The 16474-nt window shown below is 48.5% G+C and overlaps 5 protein-coding genes across 5 annotated transcripts; 2 read left to right on the top strand and 3 right to left on the bottom strand.

Annotated features, from left to right (window-relative positions):
• Nucleotides 1-1282: 1282 nt before the first annotated feature.
• BO66DRAFT_400811 (protein-L-isoaspartate O-methyltransferase) lies at nt 1283-2175 on the top strand (the record flags this gene model as incomplete). The annotated part of the gene is made up of 2 exons (XM_025648736.1): nt 1283-1539; nt 1578-2175. The coding sequence occupies 2 exons, from the start codon at nt 1283-1285 to the stop codon at nt 2173-2175; spliced, it is 855 nt and encodes a 284-aa protein (XP_025504851.1).
• Nucleotides 2176-2446: 271 nt separating this feature from the next.
• BO66DRAFT_410787 (DnaJ and TPR domain protein) lies at nt 2447-4070 on the bottom strand (the record flags this gene model as incomplete). The annotated part of the gene is made up of 2 exons (XM_025649262.1): nt 2447-3034; nt 3093-4070. The coding sequence occupies 2 exons, from the start codon at nt 4068-4070 to the stop codon at nt 2447-2449; spliced, it is 1566 nt and encodes a 521-aa protein (XP_025504850.1).
• A 460-nt stretch (nt 4071-4530) lies between these two features.
• On the top strand, nt 4531-6177 carry BO66DRAFT_391202 (putative mitochondrial translation release factor (RF-1)). The gene is made up of 3 exons (XM_025647197.1): nt 4531-4697; nt 4760-4926; nt 4980-6177. The coding sequence occupies exons 1-3, from the start codon at nt 4598-4600 to the stop codon at nt 5988-5990; spliced, it is 1278 nt and encodes a 425-aa protein (XP_025504849.1). The 5' UTR covers nt 4531-4597; the 3' UTR covers nt 5991-6177.
• Nucleotides 6067-7716, bottom strand: BO66DRAFT_62701 (putative mitochondrial tricarboxylate transporter (Ctp)). Its single transcript, XM_025653455.1, has 9 exons — nt 7532-7716; nt 7418-7472; nt 7341-7361; nt 7153-7284; nt 6933-7080; nt 6583-6840; nt 6468-6503; nt 6265-6414; nt 6067-6200 (listed from the first exon to the last, which is right to left on the bottom strand). Exons 1-9 carry the CDS (start codon nt 7562-7564, stop codon nt 6143-6145), a joined length of 891 nt encoding a protein of 296 aa, XP_025504848.1. The 5' UTR covers nt 7565-7716; the 3' UTR covers nt 6067-6142.
• Nucleotides 7717-8982: 1266 nt separating this feature from the next.
• BO66DRAFT_410783 (DNA repair protein SMC6) lies at nt 8983-15327 on the bottom strand (the record flags this gene model as incomplete). The annotated part of the gene is made up of 15 exons (XM_025649261.1): nt 8983-9657; nt 9848-10444; nt 10497-10569; nt 11689-11786; nt 11840-11888; nt 11945-12084; nt 12225-12299; nt 12379-12454; nt 12505-13161; nt 13214-13479; nt 13552-13612; nt 13690-14249; nt 14306-14533; nt 14589-15108; nt 15155-15327. 15 exons carry the CDS (start codon nt 15325-15327, stop codon nt 8983-8985), a joined length of 4248 nt encoding a protein of 1415 aa, XP_025504847.1.
• Nucleotides 15328-16474: the final 1147 nt, after the last annotated feature.

Here is a 16474-nt window from a genome sequence, read left to right as displayed (position 1 = left end):
TTCATTCTGCTTCCTGGTCCAGTTAACTTAATAACTTGTTAACTAGTTAACTTAGTCCAGCTTAGGTCAGCAAATAGTCAATTCCCAGCCCTCTGCGGAGTATTTAGTCCTCGATGGCTTCGGTGCTTTATGGGACAGATATTAGTGCTAAGTAGTCTGGCCAGTAAATATACAGGTATTTACTCTTGCCTGGTTGATGTTCTATTGTACAGCGCATCGACACCTGGTAAGCTTAAGGGTTATCCCAATTTGGCAACATACGGGGGAGATTAACGCTTGATTTATATATATCCACCTCCTCTGCTTGCCTCTCTGAACTCCCCGTATATATAGTGCTGTACACCGCAATAACAGGGTCCCATAAGCACTACGTGCAATTAGGGATGAAGCGAGAATTCATACTATACTACCAAAACGTTCAGTCTATCACAGAAGGTCCAAGTATATCAGAAGCTCGGCTACTCAAGTCTGTTACTACATGTGCTGCAGTTTCCCGCTCTAACGAGTCCCGCTACAGTGAAAATACTTTACTTGGTTTTTCTGCCCCCGTACAAATTTCGTTACTTTCTGTCGGCGTTTCTGGGTAATCTGGCCACGTGATCCGAAGGCCTTTGCTGTACCCCTTGTTCACACGCGGAGAACCTAGCTGCTAACAACAACTAAGAACCATCAGAAATCATACGAACATGTTCGGAATAGCCCCAACCCTGAGTTCTCAAATCGCTGACATTCTTGTAATATGACAAAATTCGTTGTATCGAGGTAGAACCATATCTAAATAAGTAAGAATTTATCTCTATTAGGTTAGATAAAGCTTGTAAAGTCACTTGTTTGGTTTTAATAAGGGTCGGCACCCCAGGATATATATATATTCACTGAATATACTTGAGTATTTATCAAGTTCGCTATAACGATTCCCTGTTACAACAAATATACCGGACCGGACGGATTAATTTGTTGTAGCGGGGAACTGCAGTAAGTAATGCATGTGAAGCGGTTGTTAATCACCTGCACAATCACGAGACCTAGTACGTTACAATAAATGATGTCATAGGATGTCCGGATTGCTCCGAAATCCACTCCTCAAAGGTCCTGTTGTTTTTGAATTAGTCCAGCAACGAATGATCTTTATACTGATCTAATATACACCTATCGAGTAATAACGATCCACGTCTCTGGTAATCATTCTGCTGCTGCAGGGGTGCATACTCTGGAATATATGCTTGCTGGGACTTTCGCCACAACTATACCCTGCACGCAATCCGCCCGGACGCTATACACAATGGCGTGGTACTGTTCTGGTTCAACCAACAGCGAACTGGTTGAGAACCTCTACAGGACCGGCCTTATAAAAAGTGAGAGGGTGAGAGATGCCATGAAAGGCGTGAGCAACCCCCCTCTTTCCCTTCTCACCCACCAACCAAGAAATCTCGTTTTCTTCTCCCTGGAGATCACTATCTCTGCGAGAATCAGCCACGAGATAAAAAACCAACGGTATCCGGATGAGGTGAATCTTATAGTTGGAAGTCTGACAGATAGGTATGCAAGGTTGACCGGGCCCACTATGCGCCGTCAAGGCCGTACTCAGATTCACCGCAGCCAATTGGACACGCCGCGACGATCTCTGCACCGCATATGCACGGCCATGCATGTGAATATCTTATCGACTTTCTCAAGCCCGGCTCACATGTCTTGGACATCGGGTCCGGTTCAGGCTACTTGACCCATGTCCTTGCCAACCTTGTCACTGATCCATCGGCTGCAAATCAAGCAAACGGCCAAGTTATTGGTATCGACCACATACCAGAGCTTGTCAAATTGGCCTGCGAGAATATGAGCAAGTCAGAGCAGGGCCGTAAGTACCTCAAGTCCGAAAGAGTGAAGTTCATTGCTTCCGATGGGCGGCTGGGATGGTCCCAAGGGGCGCCGTATGACGCCATCCATGTCGGCGCGGCCGCTGAACGGCTACATCCTGTATTGATTGAGCAGCTTCGCACCCCCGGGCGGTTGTTCATCCCCGTGGACATGGGCAGTGACGATGGAGAAGCGGGAAGTCTTGGGCCAAGCGGCGGACAGTACATATGGGTTGTCGACAAGAAGGCAGACGGGTCCGTCAGCAAAGAGAAAATCTTCCAAGTCAGCTATGTTCCCTTGACAGACCGCCCGAAGAAATGATCATGATTAACCTGCCCATATCTCTTGCCATAATTGATTGGATACACAAGTTCGCACGTTGGGACGAAATCTACTGCAAGTTCGAGACTGGGATGTATGAAAGTTACCTTGAATATATGCCTGGAATTTTCAAAGGAAAACCTATCTCCGGATCACAAGGTGCGAGATATATATGATACAAGGGAAAAACAGCCACGTAATTCCCCGAGAGACAGTGATGGAAGATAGCGAGACGAGTAGATCCCTCGAAATCAAATACAACCTTCCGTTGTCAACGAAAAGGGAAGCCACCGCCGGGAAAATTGAAACCCTGCCCGGAGAATTTGAATTGGGGGCCCCCTTGTTGAAAAAAGAATTGTTGACCGCTACCAAACGGCCCGGACTGGAATGGATTACCCTTCTGGGACTCGGGATCATTGGGATCGTCGCCGTTGTCATAGCGTCCTCTTAGTTCAGGATCTGATAAGACTTCGTAGGCCTCATTGATGGCAGCCATCTTCTTCTCAGCCTCCTCCTTGGATACTCCACGAGATATGACCTTGTCGGGATGATGTTGTTTTGTAAGCTGCCGATATGCACGTTTGATGGTACGCTCATCAGCATCACGCGTGACACCCAGAACCTTATAGTAGTCCTTTTGTCTAGAGCGCTTTTGAAGAACGTGAGCTTTCTGTAACAGGTCCTGGATTTTCTTAGAATTGGGATGATGCTCCTTGGCGTCATTCAGCACGCTTATTGCATCTTCAAAGCGATCCTCATCGATGGCCACTTGGCCTTTATACAGAAGACCTGCCAAGGACGATGGGTTCAGATCTAGCGCCTGAGAACAATAGGAGGCCGCTAGTTTACGGATCTGTATCTGGGTCAGAAGTGTTAGTGATAAGCCAGACAATCACGGAAAACAGACATTGACAAACCTCCTGGTAGGCCTCGCAGGTTTTCTCAACCAGCGAGGCATAGAGCCGATTGGGAGCGGCTGGGTGGATATATCCAGCTTCCCTTGCCTGCCTTACATCGTTCTGTACATCGACTATTAAACCACTATCGTCACCGACTCCCACCAGCAGATTGACAACATTGTTGAATTTTCTAGAAGCTGCAGCGCTTTCCATCGTCTGAATTCTTTTAAGAAGCTTCTTTTCTCTGCGGTAGAGACGATTGCAGATTTTCGAGTCGGGGTCTGAATGCAGACATTTGCGAATCTGAAAAATGCCGCGATCATAGTCACCAAGGGAGTAGAATAGCATCGATGAAATCTGCAAATGGGGTTCTAAGGAGCCGGGAGATATTTGGGAGATATGTGCGAGGTCGCTAAGACCCTCCTCTATCTCCCCCCGCTCAAACCGACAATGAGCTCGGGTTTGTCGAAGGCTTAGAGACATGCTTGCTTTGCTGAGGGCCACGTTCGCGTGGCTAACGCAGGCATCCCAGGAACCAAGCTTTTCTGCCTCTTGTGCAAGCAGCGCAGAGTCGTGCGCTTCCTGAAGCTCCTTGAATTCTGGAGACGAACCCTTACCAGCCTCGCCGAGATCCTCTAAAGCTCCTGCCCAATCGGCAGACTTAGCCCTGAGACGAGATCGCTGCAGAAGGGCGCTCTCAAAGCCTGGCTTCAATTGCAGAACGCGATCGAAGTCGGCTAAAGCCTGAGAGTTCTTGCCTAATGAAAGGTAAGCAGCGCCTCTCTGGAAGAGGACCAGGTAGTTCGCAGGGTCTCTTGAGATGGCCGCATCGAAGTACTGCAGAGCGTCCCTGGGCGAGCCACCGGCAAGATGCGTTTTTGCAGATGCGATCAAAGATGAAAGTGGAGTGTCGTGAGATATTGGAGAGGGTTGCCAGCCTTTTACGACCGATAGGAAGGCCAGAAAGACCGCAAGGAGCCCCGGAGAGACAAACATCTTGTAAAAGAAGAGACGCCAATCGATGAGTATAGGACGGTGGAAATGTAGGATGTTATGGAAGTGGTTTCATATTAGTATGCAATATAAGATGTCGTAGACAAGAAGCGGCCAGTGACAGGGAGCAACGCGGGTAAGAATGACCTTTTTGATGGTCGGAGAGCAAGTTACATATTTTCGAGAATGTTGATAACAGCCAGCTCTGACCGTGGTGATTTATTATTGGAGATGTTTGTTGCGGGATGCAGCAAGTCGCAATCTTCCAGTCTGGCCTTTACGACACTGTACTGTACGTACATACAGTAATTTGCGCTTTGTCTTGCCCCGAAGCAACGGCTGGTTACCGTCCAGTTATTGTTTCATGCCGTACAGTATGGTTACAGTCCCTGATTGTACACATCACGTGACAGCATTACACGTGGAAAATTGGCCGCTGTTCAAGTTTCGAGAGCAACAGACTCTACAATCGCATGTACGTGGCACTAGATGTTGTCGCCGATATCGTCTGCCAAATCGGGAAATAGACAATGCTCGGAGTGCCTTGGGTCTGCTCTCGGTGTTTGGTTCGGCCAGCCAGAGCCTCTCTATATCGACGGTCGCTGCTACAACGTCGGACGTACAAAACAGGTCAGTTTGTTCCACGCTTGTGTGGTACTTTCGACGACCATGGCTCATGCGCAAACGAACAGGATCGGATCTCTCTCCAGCACTCCTCACACACGCACGCACTCTGGCTGTCGAGCATGCTGCTCTAAGTACTCAACTAGCTGATTCCTTTGACGCCAAGATCGCAAAAAGGATTGGAGAGCTAGCACAGGTTGCAGACACTCTAAAGGAGTGGGATAATGCAAACGAAGCATGTGTTTCTTAGTACCTCACGTCAATCTGCTGGCGCTGACCAATGCACAGTCCATATCCGAGTTACAGTCCTTGCTAGATGATCCAAGAACGGAAGCCGAATTGAAGTCTTTGGCCATTGAAGACCTAGAAAGTAGCAAGCTTACATTGCCCAGCATATCAGAGAGTCTTAAAAAAGCGCTCATTCCTCGTCATCCTTTTGCAGAGCTCTCATGCCTGCTCGAGATCCGACCTGGCGCAGGTGGGGATGAAGCGGGCCTGTTTGCTTTCGAGTTGATGAAGATGTATATCGCCTTCTGCTCTCGCCGAGGTTTTCGTTGTACCATCATCAAGAAAGAAGGCGGAGAAGGGTCGGCCGAGGACCGCCTTAGCGAAGCAGTTCTGGAGATAGAAACGGATGGTGCGTACGATACCATGAGAACAGAGTCAGGCGTGCACAGGGTTCAGAGAGTCCCGGCTACGGAAGCCAAGGGCCGTACTCACACTAGTGCTGTGAGTGTAATGGTCCTCCCTAGCTTCCCTGAAACAGGAAGTGGCACCGATGGAACGCATGGTTTCGATGATCCCAACAGCGACTATTACATTGACCCACAGGAAGTTCGCACGGAGAAGATGCGAGCTAGTGGTGCTGGCGGACAGCATGTGAACAAGACCGAATCTGCGATTCGCTTGACGCATGTACCGACTGGTATCGTAGTCTCGATGCAAGATTCACGGTCCCAGCATTCTAATCGAAAGAAGGCATGGCAAGTTTTGCGTGCGAAATTGGCCGAACAGAGGCGAGAGGCGAGAGAACAGGAACTTGTTGAGCTCAGGAGAGGAGCTATGGGTGGCATTGCCCGAATGGGCCGAGGCGATAAAATCCGCACGTACAATTATGGGCAAAGTCGCTGCACAGACCACCGTAGCGGGCTCACTGTGCACAATCTAGACGACGTCCTAGCTGGTGGGCAGGGGTTAGAGTCCGTAATGGATAGTGTACGGACATGGTTTGGTGATCGCGAAATCGCAGTCATGGCGGCAGAAGCATCGATCAAGCACGAGGTACAGCGACGTGCTTAGCAGACATGGGTGTATAGATGATGGTGCCAAATGTTGCCATAATAACTACGCTGTTAAGCAGGTTTTTACCAAGCCCATTCGATTACAATTCGATCTCAATCGCGCACACACAGCCCGTAATGTTTCTATACACCAACCAGCTTCATAACGACTTAGATATAACGCCTCTCTGGATCAAATGTGTCCAATGCCTCCATCGTCTTCTCGTACCTGTTTTATCATTAGCCGGCTACGCAATTGGATCATATCATGCACGAATCGATAGAGCACATACATGGTGAATACTATGCCGCCACTCATGATGAGCCTCGCTAGGCGTGGAACGGCTCCCGACCAGAAGGTCAGAATGCCCTCGTCCTTGAAGATGCGTGCTGCGCAGACGAAACTATTCCTATAATTCTTACTGGCTTCTAGGGATTGCATCCTAACACTGTGTCAGTACGCGTCTCTGAGGAGATGTTTGACTTGAACACAAACCTGGTCTTCACAGTATCAAGGGGTTGCGTAACGTAACTAGATGGGGATGGATTAGCAACTCTTCTGGACAGAGATATCGGCCACATTGACGAGAGTAGGGCCACAGCAGGCTTACACCGTGATAAGGCCGGCTATTCCACCGATGGCAAAAGTGCCCACAGTCCCCAACTTCTCTCCAGGAGCGACCTGGCCTTGGGCCATCTGTTTCAGCATTGTATAACTCGAGAATCGTGTCGCCGAGTTGGCAGCCTGGCGTGCGGTTGTAGGAACGAATCCTTGGAAAAAACCTCGAAGGCCCCTTTCTTGGTAAATGATCTTGCTCCCGTGCAGGAACCCACGCATCCGGGGCTTCTGCGACTTTCGATCATCAATTCTAACAGCGCCACAGGGTGTCAGTTCTGTCCGCCTGAACGAGGAGTAGTGACCTAAGCTCATAAAGTAGCTGGCGACCAGGGTCTAACGAACAGTTGTGTTTTGATACTCTCAAATGGTGTCACTGCCAACAATGACTCAGTGAAGCCTGCACCGAAGCCCGCGACAACTGTTCGGGGCCCCGAGATCTTGCCGTTCTCGTCTTGCAGGAGTGACTTCAACCAGTCGAAAGCGACGAACCCTATCCACGAAACCAACGCATCAGTCTCAGAATATGCGTCAAAGACTCAGCACCACAAACAGAACCACTCACGAATTCCTGCCTTAAGCGAATTTCCAATGATTAGGGTTGTGCACCCAGCATACCATTGTGAGCCAAATGGTGGCCATGGAAGTTTCTTTGCATCGGGGAGTCTGCGGTTGAGTTGGGTACGGGTCTTTGCAACTGGAGGATTGATTAGCCATTGAGAATAGACCAACCAGGATCTGTCTGTTCTGTACATTCGGCTGGATAAGTGATTGCTAATACTGTTTAGCTTTTTGTAAACGGAGGCTAACTGAGCATAGCGAGGTATTACCGATCTCGACGGCACCGGCGGTTGAGCCCGCGATGATCGATCGCAAACTACTGGGCTGCGTCCACAGTTTAGAAGTAACATTCTCATGAGCATTCCTCTTCAGACTGAACAGACCTTCGGCCGGTGATCTTTTTCGACGGTGGCCATTGGCGAATGTGTTTCACCAGGTGCAATCCTAACGATCTATCGTGTCAAGGTGTATCTGTCGGGACTTGAGTCAGAACTCAACTATGGCGGACTATAGTTAAGGTCTAACTCACTAGTTCCCCGGTAACCTTATTAGTACGGGATTCCGCAAGGGCAGAACGCGCAGGACTCTTGCGTCTGCCGAAATGCCGAACTTCGCTCTACAATATTACTCATTTAGATGAAGTCCACCTAGGGAATTGAGTTGACATTTGACTAGATACTGCACATCTCTTGACAGTCAGTAGTATCTAGTATACCCTAGGCTACTTTTTTTCCGTCCTTTTCTCTTTTCTCGCTTTTTTTTTGCTCTCTTTTCCTTTTTGGTATCTTCCTCGTCTTTCGATTGTTCTTGCCTTTCGATTTCCACAAGACACTCGTTCCACCTTCTCTGCCTTTCCTTCTTCAATAGCCTTCAGCTCCCCCAGCATTCATTCCGCTTGATTTCCTCGCTCCTCACCTTCCTCTTTCCTCTTTTCCTCCTGCCTCGCTCTTCCGGCCCCTTTGCCTTTTTCCTCCCTCACCGGGGGTTTTTTGGTTCGCCTCTCCCCGATCTTGTTTCATTTTCTGTCTGAATGTTCCCACGATTTCAGTGCTAGAGTTTATCAATGTCAACGACGAGCACAAGGACGGTCACGAGATATACTGGCAAACGACGTGACCCAAAGCGAGTGTAAAGAGACGAAAATGCATAAAGAGTCGTGAAGACTTCGCCGTTAGCGCCAGGGATGCAAATGCCGGTGTTGTAGCCATAGTCATGCTGTGCCGAGAGGAAAATATAGCCCAGTGCCGTGGCGTGTGGCGAGCCTGGCAAATGAGCTCAGGATATGATGGTGAAAACCGGCATAGCTGGGGGTAAACCCAATCGCCTCGTTTCTGTATGTTAGCCGAAGTTCGCCAGAAACGCCAAAAACATATACCTTGCAACGTGTCCGCGAACGCCTTGATCATTTCACCTGATCCCAATGCAGTCCCAGAGAAAGATATATGTACAAGCGATCAGAGCAATGGCAAGAGCCTGACTCATCATCAAAAATGAGTAAGGGACAGGTAATGACCGGAAACAAATACACACTGAAAGAAACCGAGCAGATTAGGTATGATACAGACATAGATGTTCCTGCATCTTCGAATCCGAGGTGCAAAAACTATCATGTAGGAGACAAAATTCACAGCAAAACAAGACACCAGGAAGGTGCCACAGTGTTGGGCCTATAAGTTCATGTAGCCAACAATCATCGCAAAATGAGCAGACCACAACCAATAATGAGAGAGAACGGAAATAAGAAGGGCATGACAAGAGTGAAAAGCACAAAAGGCAAAGGAGCTCAGAAAGGGAAGACGTGGGCGTAGCACTCATTAATGCGGTAGCTGGTCGTTTATGACACTGGTGTAGTGTGAGTCTTGCCGCCTGTCTGACCTTGAGAGGCGCTAAATTGCTTCGCATCGTTATGAATGCTGCGACGTTGGCCCTGGCCCCGGCCTCCGCGGTATGAGCCTCGGCCCCGATGAAACTGATAATGCCCGCCATTCGCATGGTGAGTAGGACGACGATCTGCGGCAGGTGCATTTGTGACTGTGGTATTGATCTGAGGTTGTGATGGGTTCGCGATAGGGCGTGGGATTGTGTCAGGTGAATCGTAAACATAGAGCTTTTTGTCGATGTTCTGAGGAATGGGCTGGATTTCCGTCCCCAGTTCCTGTTCAATTTTATACAAGTTGAAACGGTCATCCCAATTGATGAGATTGATAGCAAGTCCGAGATGTCCGAAGCGACCTGACCGACCAATCCGATGAAGATAGGTTTCAGCATTCTTAGGAAAGTCAAAGTTGATGACGACATTGACAGCTTGAATGTCAATGCCGCGGGTCAAGAGGTCGGAGCAGACGAGATTACGGCAAACGCCGTTGCGAAAGTCGTGGAATACTCGGTTTCGATGTTGTTGAAGCATCCTTGCGTGTGAATAGAAGCAGGAATACCCCAGCTCAGTGATCTTCTTTGCAAGTAACTCAACCCGATTGGTGGAATTACAGAAGATGATTGATTGATTGATCTGTAATTTTGAAAACAGGGTGTTCAAACAATGGACTTTCTGTTTCTCCTCCACAAATGCATAGTACTGCGTGATTCCTCTTAGGGTGAGCTCGTCCATGAGGTTAATCTCATAAGGGTTGCGCATGTGTTTATCCTAACATATGTCAGGGGCCATTTTTTGGGATAGATACATCTCATGATAAACCTACCTTGAAGGATTTCACAATCAGTGGGAAAGTGGCACTGAAGAGCATCACTTGACGATCCTTGGGATGAAATGACAACAGCTGTTCAATGACTGGGGTGAATTCAGGCGATAGCAATTTGTCGGCCTCATCCATGACGAATGTCGGGCATTCAGAAAGATCAGCGACACCTTTGCTCGCCAAGTCCAACACTCGTCCAGGCGTTCCGACAAGAATATGGACGGCGTCATTCAAGCGGATGATGTCATCCATTAATCCTGTCCCGCCTGTAGTAACCATAACGTTGATGCCAAGATGTTTCCCCAGAGTTTTACAGACGTGAGAAGTCTGAAGAGCCAATTCCCTTGTGGGAACCAGAATGAGAGCCTGCGTTTTGGTGCTTTTGGGGTTAATGCGTTCTAAGGTTGGGATGACGAAAGCCGCTGTTTTCCCCGTGCCGTTTTTGGCTCGCGCTAGGATATCTCGGCCGGTGAGGGCGACAGGTATCGTTTCTTCTTGGATAGGTGATGGTTTCTCGAATCCAGCTTCGAAGATTCCCATCATGAGTTCACGTTTGATATAGAAATCTTCGAATTCGAGGCCTTTCGTAGCAGTAACATCCTGGGCGCAAGTCAGATGGCGACGAGCCCGGGCTAGTCTTCGAGTAACAAACCTCAGTCTGTGGTCTCGCATCCTTGGCGGGGACATTTAATTGTTCCTTCCACTTCGCATCCGAGCTGGTATCCCTGGCAGAATGTAGACATGGTCAATTCAAGCTTCATTGATAGGGAGGCGAATACAGTACCCTAAGGTCGTGCTTTTCATTTGTGAGGCTAGTGCGTCGGCCATATTGCTTAGTTGTTCGAAGATGATTGTGATTGATATGGTCACGTTTCTTTCTCGGTATAGAGGTGGCCTAGGAATGCCGGATGCTGATCGAGTGTGCTCAAAGCTTCGAAGTAGATGATTTGATTTTGGAAACTATCGCGTGGAACAGGCTCGCTCCGGTGCCGATAGACGAGGGCGTTGTATCGTTCGAAGCCAGGGAGACTGCGTTTAATGGGTCTGCCGGAAGGAGGGAAACGACACAGGAACTGATAGCGATGAGATTTTTGTTGCGGTGAGTCAAGGTGTGATAAGCTCTAAGAAAGAATTTCAAGAGGCGAGTCGAATGTATCGCTGCGGTAGCGTAAGTTGGGTTGAGGTGATAATTCGGGATCGGGGATGTCTTAGCAATTCCAATGAATTGTTGGGTTGAACTGGAAAGGGCCTGGAGACGAAGTCACTGCTCTTCGTGTGGGCCGGTTTGGGCGTAGTCCAAAAACGGGCCGAGCCTCACAACGCGGTGGGAGGAGGTATGGTATGTACTTTTACAACGACTCAGGACGTACGCAGTTACCCAAGCAAAGCCGGAACGAATAAAGGATCTAGGCTGAATGTGAAGGGCTACAAGTGCTCAATAATGAGATGCATGAAGAACTAGGTATGACTTCGATAAATGGCAGTCAAGTTCAGGAATTCCGTCTAGCCTATGGTTACCTGACGAATTACAGTATTACGTATCGGGATTTCACATTGCTCAAGACAATATTGCCACTGGGCATTCGAATAACCCGCGGTTTCAAATGCTCACCCACCTTTTTTTATACCTCATTGTAATGACATTCACAGAGAATAGGAAGGAGGTACTGATGATAACGAAGAATTACAGGAGCTCATAAAGGCCCCATAACATCTACAGAGTAATTGACCTTGTACTGTATGTCTAGAAAGCCAGCCTTGTCTGCCCCCGTTCGGGTTCTGCCAACCTATATGAGCCCAGTAAGCTGCTGTCGGTCAACTTTTGCAATGAGGTAAAGACTTACTCCTTCACGCGAACATCTGGCGCCAAGCTTATCTCCGCCCTGGATCCGGGCGTAATGAGTATAAACTGCCGACCGATTGACCGCCTTGCCGCGAGCATCTGTGTTCACGGTTAGCAAGCTTCGCAGAAAGTCGCATGCAAGACAATCATACTAGCATGTCAATCGCCATTTTTCTGTTGATATGATCCATGTACACATCACTACAAGATCAAAGTAGTTAGTATCCGATTGCACGGTGGAGATTGAAGACACATACAACTCGTCCAAGCATCGAATCGGGGATCCCATAGCCTCCCACAATGCCAGAAGCAGGCATACCTGGGAGAAAGACTTCTCACCGCCAGAAAGGGTCTTTGCACCACGGCCCACACTGTCTTTCGTTATGTCAGGCTCGACCTGTGGAGGATGATTATCAGGATAAATCAGCCACGAAACGAGTTGAAATCACATACTTGTAGATCCAGTAGTTTTCCCTCGTGATCTGTCAGAAGCCGACCTCGAAAGCTCCTTTCGCTGAGTAGATAGGTGAATTGTGCCTTGGCGCGTGAGGAGATATGCGACCTGAAAATCCGCCAGCGTTTCTTGCGATGGTCGAGAGTTTTTTTAAGTACCTAAGCAGACGTGTTTAGCCAGGCCCTTTGGATATTGGTATGGTCGTCTTACTTCGGCCAGTGTTTGAAACTCATCGACTTGTTTCAGCGCCTGTTCGTAGGCTTCCTTTGCCCTGGAGGCCTGAGCAGCGAGTTCCTCGCGGGTTGCCCCCAATCTAGGAAGTCTTCAGCAACTGAGTTCAAGACTATGGGCTTCCATACTTACTCCTGGTTATATCGCCTAAGATCTGTATGAAGCCTATCGAGCTTCTTATCTAGGCTGGCGGCGGTTTCACCCTCAGCTATTGCAACCCGCGGTGAGACCAAGCTCGCTTTCTCGCTGAAGTCGAGGATACGTGCAGCTATCTCTTCCAGCCTCTGCTGAATTCGAGCTCTACCTTTTTTGCTGTCATTGATTCGCTCAATTGCTGCGTTCTTCTCGCGGATTGATCTTCGGCGGTTTTCCATGCTCATTTGTGCTTCGTTTTGAGCCAACCTGAGCTCTTCATTCATTGTAGAAACCTCTGCTTCTTTGGCCGAAAGCTCGTGTTTGATCGCTTTCAGTCCCTCCATCATGGCATCCATAGCCTCAATACCGTCCTGTAGGGACCCTTCGTTCAAGCGTTTCTCTTCTTCTGCTTCTTCCAGGGTAGTCTGGAGTACATCAATGCGTCCGTCTTCCACAGCTTCTTTATCGAGTGCCTCGGTGATTTCATCAATAAGGTCTTCTGCTTTCTGCACTGCGATACGTAGTTCGCTGCTTCTCCTGTCATGTCTCACGCGTGCTTGTTTGCAGCCTTCGAGACTAGAGCGAGCGGATCGAAGAGACTGCTCTTGATCACTGAGATTTCTACGCAAGTCTGCGAGTACGTCTTTTTGCATGCTATTTGAATGTCAGTAACTAGACAATTCACCGAAAGCGGAGTTGTGATTACCTGATCTGAGACGCAAGGTCGGATTTCATCCGGGGACTCCCATTGTAGGCTGGGACAGGCGCCTGGCTTGGTTCACCATTTCTGCTATAAGAAAGGTGAAATCCTCGTCGCCGATTAGTGGGGTCGATGCAATAACACCTTTTCACATTGCGGGGTTTCTGTCCATCGAAAAGTACCGACGATGCCTCTTCTTGGTCCTCTATCAGCAGCATCTGTTCGATTCCGTGATTTATGATTAGCTGTCGACGGACTAATTCATTGTCAATCTAGAAAGCCCAGAGTTAGAACAGATCTCTCAAATTAACATGTTTCAATTAGTTTTCACTTACTTGAAGTACCCGCAGGGCTGTGTCATAGGTGGGATCTGGTTCGTGGTTTGACGTATCAAGATGACCATCGCTTCCTATGAAAATCGGGCATACACTTTCGCTGCTGTCAAAAACCAAAGGCCATGCGATGAGTTTCAAATTGCTCACCAGTTGACTCTCTGCATGATATTCGACAAGATGTTCATGTCGCTTTTCGAGGTCACAACAAAGCTGCTCAGAGTCGTACCGAGCGAATTCTCCAGAATAGAGGACCATTTTGGCTTCAGCAAACTGACATAGTGCCCAATTGGGCCCACGGGGCGTCTGCGGAAGGACCCTTCTTGTTCAATGGCCTTGGTAAGCGCTGGCATTCTTTCGTGGAAGCCAGAATTTCTCGCCCCGCCCTCTCTGCTCAAGTTTTGTAGAACTGACTGTGCTTGCTCAATGTCGGCTTTAACCTTATTGACGGGGGCAGTGGCTAATTTCACTTCCTTTTCAGCTTGACCTATCTTCTCATACAAGCGGTTTCTCTCGGCTTCATGTTCCTTGAATCGAGAACGGGCATCTTCCGCGCCGGCTTTTGCCTGCTCGAGTTCCTCTTGTTTTCTGATAAAGCTTCCCCCACTTATATCACTCAAGCGCTGGTGCTCATCTGCAAGCTTCTTCCGACTTTCAGCTATTCTAGTCTCCGCAGCCCTTAAGTACTCTCTGATCTGGCGTTGCTGGGCCTGCGTGCATGCGTTAAGAATCTCAACACTGAACAGCACGTGTAAGGTGGCCTTACCTGTAGACCATGACGTTCACTTAATTGAGCGTCCATTTTATGTTTGATCTCATCCCTACTTAATTGACAAGTCTCAAGCTTGGAGGTAGCCTGCTGGACAAATTCGGCCGCAAGTTCGGTTTCTCTCTCTGCTTCCTGTGCGCGATGTTCATAGCTCCCGAGACCCGCTTCAGCAGCAGCTATATCCTCATCGGCTGTCATCATCTCTGTTTTCAGAGAATCCTGGATCTGCTCATGTTTAGATTATGCAGCATAGGGGCTTCGGCTTCGTGAGCGTGCTTACCCGCTCTTGTTCCTCCACTTGAGCCCAAGCCATTTGATTGCGAAGATTTCGAATGCGATTACGTAGAGACTCATGCTGGTCAGATAAATCTAGTTTCCGCTTTGCTGCATCCTGACGACTTTTCAGAATTGTGATGTCTTGCACTCTGCTTTTTAGCTTCGCCTCGATCTGATCTCCAGACTCTTCAATTAGACGGTAGTCCTGGTCAAGTTGTTCCAATTGAACACCCTTCACAAAAAATTTGTACTTATCACCGGGGCTAGACGAGCTAAGGAATTGACGAGCCATATCCTGCGAAAGAACGTTCATCGGGTTGTCAAACTGCAGGGTAAAGTAGTCAATGATAGAATCAAGCTCCGCTTTCTTAGTAGAGACGATACGCCCACTATCAGACTTGATCTTGAACCCACTGGTGCCCATCTTGGAGAAGTGGCGCTCGATAATGATTGATTTTCCATAATCATCTGGCATGTAAGCGCCATCACCCTGATTCTTGATCCGCACTACAATGGTTGCGCTCCTGAGGAAGTTCAGAATTGGATGCATATAAGGGACTAGAAACCTACTCTTTGCCTTCCTTGATGAAACTCTTCAGACTTTGCCCACGGTTTGTGGCCGAAGCTTTGCCACCCAAACATAGAGTGATAGCCGTGAGGACTGCACTCTTGCCAGAACCATTTTTTCCAACAACAAAATTTATCAGCGGACCGAGCTCGATGTAAAAATGGTCATGACACATGAAATTGTAGCACTCGACGCGCTCCAGAATGCCATGCTCGGCAGGCACGTTCGGCTCATCACCAGCGAATGAATACTTCTCCTGGATCACTTGTGTAGCACGAAGCTCAAGTTCATCCTCATCATCGTCGGGCGGTTCCGATATGGATGGAGATGTTGTGTCTTGGAGGTCATCGTCGTTGACTTCATCGGATCCGGACGAGTTAGTTCCGCGCATGCGTTTTCGCTGGTTAAATCAGTCATATGCCTTTATCACGACGGATATATTCAACATACCGATGAGGGTGCGTCTGATTGCCTCTCCTCATTTGGGTCCACAGAGAACGCCTGGGGGCGCTTACTTGACGGCATTGAGTACACTTGAATGATCTGACTTGGGCATGAGAAACTTGGTATGGTTTGGTATGAGAGGTACTCGACCACTGGAGTGCGCAGGGACCCCCTCTTATTAAAGGAGAAGTGGCCTGGTTTGGTGAGAATGGTTGGTGATGCAAAGTACAAAGAAGTCGAAAAGCTAGCGCCGATGCTCTTTCTTTCTTTTCTTTAAGTGTGGAATTAATTACAGTAGTAGTACGGAGTACATTTCCTTTGTTTCGTGTTCTGAGGCTTATCGGCCGCTGATAAGGCGCGCGGTCGCGTGGCGCGCTTCTCGGTAATGGCCAGTATCCCCGCTCAGTGAAAGGACATACATAAATAGCCCGGCTACCTGACTGCCAAGCACACGATTGATTGTCTACTGGCCGAGAAAAGCCATCAAACGTCGTAAGGCTTTGCCAGATTTTAACCTACTATGAAAGTGCCCACCAAGTAATGTGAGGTGGGAGAATTACAACATGGCTTGCCTAGAAGAGCAAAAGCTACTGTGTAGATGAGGCATCAATGCACGCGATGCACGCTATTTAGATCGTCTAGGGTACGGAGTAAGTTGGCTAGTATTTTAATGATACCGCCTACGTCTCAGCTGTACCCGCTTCTAAGGACACGCTTGGGGAGTCCAGTTTTATGACGTTAAAATCTGTGTCTATGGCTCAATATGCGACTTGAAACCTTTCAGGAATCAAGATTATGGGGTTACGGTACAGTGGTACACGATAATCAGAAGTGAGATCACCCTCAGGTGAGGTTCTGATTGAGAAGTACGAGGCTAT

The sequence above is a fragment of the Aspergillus aculeatinus genome (assembly GCF_003184765.1).
Source record: "Aspergillus aculeatinus CBS 121060 unplaced genomic scaffold BO66scaffold_19, whole genome shotgun sequence".
Lineage (NCBI taxonomy): Eukaryota > Fungi > Ascomycota > Eurotiomycetes > Eurotiales > Aspergillaceae > Aspergillus > Aspergillus aculeatinus.
Note: the sequence above shows the minus strand (reverse complement) of the source record. Positions and strands in the feature narration are given on the sequence as shown.

Coding starts and splice junctions, on each gene's coding strand:
- BO66DRAFT_391202 (XM_025647197.1), top strand. CDS start 4,598: ATGCTCGGAGTGCCTTGGGTCTGCTCTCGGTGTTTGGTTCGGCCAGCC. Junction 4,698..4,759: donor ACGTCGGACGTACAAAACAG/GTCAGTTTGTTC, acceptor GCAAACGAACAG/GATCGGATCTCTCTCCAGCA. Junction 4,927..4,979: donor AGTGGGATAATGCAAACGAA/GCATGTGTTTCT, acceptor ACCAATGCACAG/TCCATATCCGAGTTACAGTC.
- BO66DRAFT_62701 (XM_025653455.1), bottom strand. CDS start 7,564: ATGGCCACCGTCGAAAAAGATCACCGGCCGAAG. Junction 7,362..7,417: donor CGCCGGTGCCGTCGAGATCG/GTAATACCTCGC, acceptor AAACAGTATTAG/CAATCACTTATCCAGCCGAA. Junction 6,841..6,932: donor GAGAGTATCAAAACACAACT/GTTCGTTAGACC, acceptor TGGCGCTGTTAG/AATTGATGATCGAAAGTCGC.